Consider the following 8,473-nt stretch of genomic DNA (forward strand, 5'->3'; position numbering starts at 1 on the left):
TAAAACTTCGAGATACATGCCATAGCCATAATCTATGAAAAAGTTGAGATCGTGTCAGTCGATATATCGGCTTTTTGTCTTCTAAAGATTAAATATATATAGTTTGGAAAATTTGTTTCAAGAAAAAAATCTCATGAAACGAACTTTAAAGGTGTGTGTTGTATTATGAACTTTCGTAGGTAAAAGAGACCATTAATTAATGTGACAAAGTATAGCTACACCTCTAGCTACACGAACTGCCATCAAAAACGTCTTGAACTGATCAATAGGCGTGTTATCATTCATGACAATGCCAGATCTCACGTCGTGATGTTCATCCGTAGGAAGTTGTTGAACTTCGAATGGGACGTTCTTTTTTATCCTCCATTATTCCAACCTTGCTTCATCTGACTACCTATTATTCTCTTTGAAAAATTTTCTTTGGAAAAAAATTCTTTGGAAGTCCTCAAAATTTACCTTGATTAATTCTTCGTCAATAAGAAATTTTTGTTTTGGAGCAAGGGCATCATGCAATTATTTCAGAGATGGACTAAGGTCATTGAACAAAACGACATATTTACTTTAATAAAGCTACACTTTGAGTAAAATATTGCATCCTGAATTTACATACAATAGATTTGAAACTTTCCGAACAAACTAATATTTTAAATGAAATCTATGATTTACTAAAGTCTTGTTTATCATCGGTAAACATTAAAATCAATTAAATTAATTAGAATTTTTTAAATTTGGATTTTAAGGATAGGGCAATTTCATCTTGCTCTCATATGCAGTTAAGATGACTTTTAATAGTGGATAAGTTGACAAATACTCAAGTAATGTTAAAAATGTACTTTTCATGAATAAAAAAAGTTTTTATGATAAATTTATAGTATTTTGATATTATAGTGTAATTAAAAGAAAACGTAAAAAGAACGAAAAAATATATATTTTGCAAAAATAAAATTACAAAAAATTGCAATATATATGTTTAAAGTTGCGTTATATATAGTCAGAATGTTGTTAAGATCGAAAAACTAATGTACAAATGCGTCATTTTACTCATGTGCAACGTTTGTTTTATCCACAATTGTCGAGTTTATTTATTAAATATAAATATTACAATATGAAAAGATAAAAAAATATTAATATGTTATTATGTTTTTAATTATAAAATATTGATTTTATAAAGAAAATTCAATTTTACTATGCCATTCTTTATGAATAAACACCAAAAATTACAAATACACAAGTGCAGCCAAAACACATTTCTTATTATATTATTCACTTTTATGGACAGATAAAAATCTAATTACCAGAGATTATTTATTATTATCTAAAGTAATGAATTAAGTATCGGTTCGTCATTGATTATCAACTTAAAAAAATTAATAATTCGTCGTCTTATCTTTCTTTCTCTTTTATTGATGAATATGTTGAAGATATGTATGAAAGTTAAAATTACCTCCATAGTAGCTTAAAAATTATATAAATTGCAACATTCCTATTATCTAAAATTATTTAATAAAGGATGCAATTTTTAAAGTTATGAAAATCGTGGAAATTCGTATAGGCCTAAAATGTAAAGTAGTCGTTGATCCGACAGATAGTTAGCGATTAGATTCACAATTAGTGTACAAGAACAAAGACTAACCTGTTACAAACAACAAAACGAATAATTCAAGTCAGATTGATAATTTTTATGAAAAAGATAAATCCTATGCTCCAGAAATTGCTGATTTAAAAAAATTATCGTAAGCCAGTAATGCCGTATTCATTATTTCAATTTATTGTTATAAAAAAAAATAAAATTTTGAAAAATAATTTTGAAAAATAAAATTTTTTGTATAATTAAAAAAACAATCAAACTATTGAGAATAAAGCCTGATCTACAATGTGCTCTTTGTGTTTTGTCTTGTCCTTTTTGCTTTTTGTCTTGTGCTTTCTGCTTTTTGTTTCCTTGCTTTTTGTATTTTTGTCACACGAAGCCGAGAGACATCGTCATGCACAAAAGGCAAGGATTTTTTTGCACAAAATTGGCAAACAATTCGCCCAAAGCTTCGTTTACTTGTATCTTAGCTTCATTTTCTTTATCAGACATATTTTTTATCAGACTATGTTTGAATCGCCACGATACCGTGGTCGTATTTCACCCAACCAACATGTTTCTTTGTCTTTGTTGTCCGAGATAAAATTTGATGAACTTCAGAAAAGACAAGAAACACGTGACAAAAAACACGATTGTCGGTAAAACAGTGCGCGAAGAGACAAGAAAGCAAGAGGCAAAAAGCAAGAAATAGGAAGCAAAAAGCATATTGTAGATCAGGCTTAAGTCTAGTGAGAGTCAGCACGGGTATAAGTGCGCAATCAAAATATGTTCTTATAATTATTTATTCATTTTAAGGCTTCTGACCCCTCAACCGAGAATTCTGCGTTGACGGTAGCGACATTCCGTTGCGGGCAAAATTAGAACTAATAGGCGTGAAACGTCACAGATTGACGATGAGATGTTGTCGTGCATGTCATTTTGTTATTATATATTTTATTGTGAAAATTAACTTTGCACATATTTACCAAATTCATAAAAATAGACCGCCAGTAAAGTTTCTTTGAATTATATATATATATAAAAGCACATTTTCACTTCTTTTAATAGCTATCCATGTGTTTTCTTGTCTGAATAGGTTTGTATTCTCAGCTGAATAGGCTTCTCTTCACATGCTTTTTACGACTATTTACTGATTGTTAAGCGAAAAAAAGGGTAGTCTTTACCCATTTTTACAAGTGTTTTAAAGCCATATGATTAGTCTGTTTTATCCAAATTGTCTTTATTTACAAATGGCACGTCGGAAACTTTAGCTTAACTGTGTTTTTCTGCCTGAATAGCTTCACTTTACGTGCTTTTTACAACTATTTACTGATTGTTAGGCGGAAAAAGAATAGTCTTTACTCATTTTTACAAGTGTTACAAAGATGTCTGATTAGTTTGTTTTATTCAAATTGACTTTATTTACAAATGGCACGTCGGACAAAATCATGTGTCATTTTACGCTTATGACGTCACGACTTCAATACGATCGCAGCGAGTAGACAAGATCATTAAGCAAATAACACAATCAATCAAACGAACGTTTCGACTCGCGTTGGAATCATTTTCAGCGTATCAATCTAAAAAGTGTAAAACAAATTCTAGTCGTCACCAATCACTAAAATCGGGAAACAGTCGAGTCATCAACGGTTTGCCAAAGTTGATATGCTGAAGATGACTCCAAAGCGAGTCAAAACGTTCGATTATGCTATTTGCTTAAGATGAATAATTATAAAAACATTAATATTTTGATTGCGCACCTGCGTTGACTCTCAGTCTTATTCTCAATTGTTTGTTATTTAGAAAAACAATGATACAAAAATAAACTTTTTTTTATAATATAAAGGCATAAATTTATCATGTCACTATTTTTTAAATAATTTTATATAATATACATTCATCATTATTAATCGCAAATCAACTTAGATTTTTTTATTTCAGATGACTAGTTTTGACAATGTCAGCAATTTGACAAGAATTGCTGTGGATTTGTCTGCTGTCCATGTTGCTTCTCAGTTATTTTACATTATTTTGACTGATTACATTATTTATAAAAATTAATGTATTTTAAAGTATGAATAAAATATGTATGCAAATATGAAACTGATATTTACAACAGTTTTTTCAAAAAAATTTCTTGAAAAACATAGGAAAAAAAAGTGGTTTGACTCTTTAAACCAGTCGGTTTGTGGGATGTACCTATTAGCTTATTAGATTTGTGAGTAATAAATTGACGCATGAATATAAGCAATGGAAAAATTATAAACTTATTTCCTTAATAATGCACACATATAGTGTATAATATTACTGTACTTTTTAATGGCAGTATTACATCTTATGTTTTTCACAAAATATAAAGCTATTTGATAGCAAATCCATTTGATTATTCATTCGGTTTGTATTTTTTAGTAACAAATGTTTTTTTTCAACAGATTATGTTATTTATTTAATATCAAAAGACCATAGGTTTAAAGGAATGACATGAGAATTATTACCACTTGCTACCTTTCTTCTTCTTTTTCTGCTGAACTTTCCGTTGCTGCTGACGTGGCCCTGAAGTTTCTATTGCGGAACTATGACGAGGATTTGGAGAAGGCTTGGCATTTGCGGGCATTTTAGTGATGTCGCTGTAAAAATATGTTATTATTTTAATGAGTAATTATTGCACATGTATAGTAAAGCAGCATATACAGAGTGATTTGAATCAGTTCTTTAGTAAGGTAATTATACCTTAATACTTGTGTATGCAGAGTAATTAAAAGCATCATAATATAAAAAAGTCAAACATTGTTTCATTAAAAAATGGTGACAATTTTTATGTAATCTTAAAAAAATAATTTTTTTCAAAAATTGACTATCATTTATTATCATTTGTTTTTCTTCAAAGCATTTCTTCAAACTTTTATTTAAAATGTTTTTTTTTTGTAAATAACTTATTTTCCGTTACTTGTAATTCTGTCGTTATGTGAATCACTCTGTATATGTATATGTAGAAGAATACGCGTACTAAAGATCACTAGCTCCTGTAGCAGCTCCCTGTGTCCCTTTCATAGCGGTATCCCTGTTCCTTCTATCTCGTTTTTTACGGAATCCACTACGTTCATGTCTCGGTAACCATCGTTCTGGATCTGGCACAACACTTGGATCATAGTTCTTTGGTAACTTACTCTTACGTTTACGTTTCTTGTGCTTCTTTTGAATTACATCTGACATTGGTTTGCTGGTAAGAAAACGTATGATTTTTAAATATTCGAATTGAAATAAGATGATTAAAATATTTACCCAGGAGAAGGTTCAATCTTTTTCTTCACTACTTTAGTTCCAATAACCCAATTGCTGCTCTCTAATGCGTCAACGTCAATCATTTCGGTTAGATCATGAAGTGGCGGTAATCTTTTGGATAATGACTGTGCTTTAGTAGGACAGAACTGTACATAAGCTACTACTAATTGAGCTAAAGTCTTGGTATCAGACGGTGAGGCGTCTACTAATTCTTGCAAAATATCAGTAGCAATTTTGAGTTCTCCACCGCGTAAGTAAAAGTTGGCAGCTTGTCGCCACAATTCCTTCAAATTTTCAGTGGCTTCCTGAAAAGAAATTTTTCATGTAACTTCGTTATAATGTAAAAAAAAAACATCTCGTGGAAAATACGATACATATATTCAATTCATATACTTTGTTTTTTTTATAATAAGCAACTGCATTTTTTAGAGCCGTTGATGCTCTCTCGCGGTCATTCTCAGCTAAATGAAGTGTAACGAGCGCGCTAACTATTCCAGGTAGAGATCTATCCCTTTCGTTTAAATTCTCAAGAATAGCAATTGCATCTTTTCTTTCATCCTGACTTAAAAGTACTTGCACGCTGGCCAATTTCATAGGCAATTCCTTTTCGTCGACTGCATGATCGATTAATAATTTTGCCGCTTCTTTTGGTTTACCTTCTTTACTAAGTTGTACAGCTTTTATGAACATTGCATCTGCTGCAAGCATAATGCAATCTTTAGCAAGATTATTGCACAATTGGTGACATTGTTCTCCCTAAAAATATATAATAAGCAAATTTTTATTTAAATAGATAAATAATTAAACTAATATTGTGTGTGTGTGTGTGTGTGTGTGTGTGTGTGTGTGTGTGTGTGTGTGTGTGTGTGTGTGTGCGTGCACGCGCGTATGCATATTATACTAGAAGAAAGTCACCAATATTGGCATATTATTTTATGTTCAGGTAATATTTCTTAAACAAAAGTTAGAAATAAAATTTTATAAACATGAATACAAATTAAAAAACGTTTTCTATTAAATGGTATAGCAGTTTTATAATATTGTTAGATATTTTGTAATAATTAATGTTTTCGCAACATCCAAAAAGAACAGAGAAATTGGACGTCAAAACTGGCACAGGTAGTAATAGTAGAATTCAGATATGGTCCTGTAAGCAAGGAATTAACTATAAATTTATAAGTTAATACTAAAATATATTTTGATATATTAAATAATAAAGTTTATAAAATTAAAAGCTAAAATTGAATCTTTTCACTTTCTATATTTTTTGATACTTTATTAGTGTATATGTCACATCCGCTATTTTTCCTACCTTAAGGTATTAATGAAAATGTGTTAATAAAAAGCTTCATGAAGCATTTGTCAACATTGAAGATTTCATAGTTATTGTCTATTTTCATGAAGGTGTATCAGTTTATGTTATATAGTTATTCTAAATAATACGAGGAAAATATGAAAGAGAAAGATATAAACGTTTTAGAAAACTATAAACATGTAAAATGATTTAATATTGTCAATAATATACACTAATGTTTAAATTATAAAATTTACAAAAAAAATATACAAATTTTATTCTCGCTCTTCAAAAATTTATTTTTAGCAAATTTTATATAGAAAAAAGCTATGAATGTATAAACTAAGTTTTTATTTCTTTAATTATCTAAGAAAATCATGTTTTTATCAGTATTGCAGTTAATATTAATTTTGTTAATATTAATACAGCAGTTTAGTTTCCAAGAAATATGAGGATGCCATTTTAGGTAATATATTAGTGACTTTCTTCTATTAGTCTCATTTAAATTATATACACATGCACGCATGTGCACAGTCATTTATTGGTGACTAGTATTCAGCAATATATAAACTTTAAGAAAAATATTGAGATAACAAGAAATAATAAATTGCAAATTAATATTTTTTTTAGATATAAATTATTTTCGTTATTTATTGACTGTTGCAATAACCATATTAATATTATATAAAAGACTTACTTGATCCGTGTAAAATGCAAGTAAACACTGATTGTACGCGATATTTCTTCTTTGTTTAGAAGTCAATTTGTGCTCTAGACTTTCATGAGTAGCACTTTTCATTCTTTTTTTACTATCAAAAACATTTTGATCTTTATTCAAGCATACTAAATTGTTGCTAGCTACAGCAACCAATGCAATGTCATCTGGTTTGGCTTTTAGAGCAGCAGTATATAATGCATGTGCTTCCTTTTCTCGACCTTGCAATTGTAAACAATAGCCAAGTTGTACTCGAATCACACACAATTCATTTTCAATCTCTTCTTCAGATATTCCATCTTCCTCCAATCCTTCCTTGCACATTTTCTCAGCAGTTCGCAATTTCTTTTCTGCTTCTACTCTGTCATCTCTGCTTCCTTGAGCAAGTAAACGACATGCTGTATTATATGTTAGTTCATAAGTATGCTCACGTAAGGAAGGAAGTTCTAAATCCTAGAAATAATTTTTGTTGATGTTAAAATGATATCTAAATATTGATATTTAAATATTAATTTCTTTAAATTTTTAAACAATTTACTTACAGAACTTTCAATTGCTAAGTTTCCAAGAACAGCTGCAAGGTTTGTTTCTCTTTCTTCTTCATATTCATCATTTGAATTTTTTATGATGTCTCGATATACTGCAAAACATTCTTCATATTTCTCTAGACGATACAATATCTGAGCTTTTAATTCTTTAATCTTCAGAGAAGGATTCTGTACATTTTCTATTACTTTTAATGCTTCAGACACTTGATTTAAACGATACAGACAGTATCCTTTTTCAAATTCTAAACATCTAGATTAAAGAAATAAAGAAAAGATATAAAATATTAGACTACAATATTAATATTGTTATGTAATATTACATACGTTGCTAATTTGGGAGTTTTAACAATGAGTTGTAATGCCTCATTGAATTTAGACAGCTGGATGTAGCATATAATTTTACAATAAAATGCTGCTTCTTCATCTTGGGAGATACCTAAAACTGAATGATGGGATGTAAATTATTTTATAATGTTTTAAACGACACATTTTCTTGATTGGAATGTAAATTATTTTGAGATATGGTGTAAAAGTAATTATACAAAAATATGTAGTTTGAAAGCATCAATACTTTTGTAATTATAACACCTATTACTTTTGTCGAGTTTATCAACTTTGCTTTGACTATTGTAATAAATAATTTAATTTTAAGCTTACTTCTGTTCGTAATTTTTAGAGCCCTTTCATATTCCCCATTTTGTCCTAATTTATGTAAGTCCGCGTACAATGTTGAAAGGTTACTTTCTTTCGAAGCCATGTTCTTCGATTAGACAACGTGGAATCATATCATACTGGCTGTGTTCCGAAATTTACTGCAAGTACGGAAAATCTATAGTTTACGTAACGTATACTGTAGCTTTTCAGTACTAGCAGTGAATTTCGGAACGCAGCCACTAGACCACAGAACATATATAGCGTTTTTCATTGGGAAAACTAGTGCGCACTGAGTGTGCACTCGCCGCTGGCAATTGGACGTTTCGGTTCGCGCAATGACGGTGCCAACGGAAACGCCCAATTACCTGCAGCAAGTGTACAGTCGTGTTCATTAGGCCTGTTCGTGTTGCTGC

The 8,473-nt window shown here is 29.9% G+C and overlaps 1 protein-coding gene across 1 annotated transcript; it reads right to left on the reverse strand.

Annotated features, from left to right (window-relative positions):
- Positions 1-3,811: 3,811 nt before the first annotated feature.
- Positions 3,812-8,223, reverse strand: LOC105200835 (signal recognition particle subunit SRP72). The gene is made up of 8 exons (XM_011168597.3): positions 8,064-8,223; positions 7,731-7,848; positions 7,401-7,656; positions 6,841-7,311; positions 5,243-5,605; positions 4,850-5,154; positions 4,575-4,787; positions 3,812-4,194 (listed from the first exon to the last, which is right to left on the reverse strand). The coding sequence occupies exons 1-8, from the start codon at positions 8,161-8,163 to the stop codon at positions 4,059-4,061; spliced, it is 1,962 nt and encodes a 653-aa protein (XP_011166899.1). The 5' UTR covers positions 8,164-8,223; the 3' UTR covers positions 3,812-4,058.
- Positions 8,224-8,473: the final 250 nt, after the last annotated feature.

Source organism: Solenopsis invicta, chromosome 16 (genome assembly GCF_016802725.1).
Source record: "Solenopsis invicta isolate M01_SB chromosome 16, UNIL_Sinv_3.0, whole genome shotgun sequence".
Classification (NCBI taxonomy): Eukaryota; Metazoa; Arthropoda; class Insecta; order Hymenoptera; family Formicidae; genus Solenopsis; species Solenopsis invicta.

What these genes read in the sequence shown, in the direction of transcription:
- LOC105200835 (XM_011168597.3), bottom strand. Translation starts at nt 8,163, where the DNA reads ATGGCTTCGAAAGAAAGTAACCTTTCAACATTGTACGCGGACTTACAT. An exon ending in CTTATTATAAAAAAAACAAA is followed by an intron (nt 5,155 to 5,242) that starts GTATATGAATTG and finishes ATTTCTTTTCAG; the next exon opens with GAAGCCACTGAAAATTTGAA. An exon ending in ACAGGAGCTAGTGATCTTTA is followed by an intron (nt 4,195 to 4,574) that starts GTACGCGTATTC and finishes ATATTTTTACAG; the next exon opens with CGACATCACTAAAATGCCCG.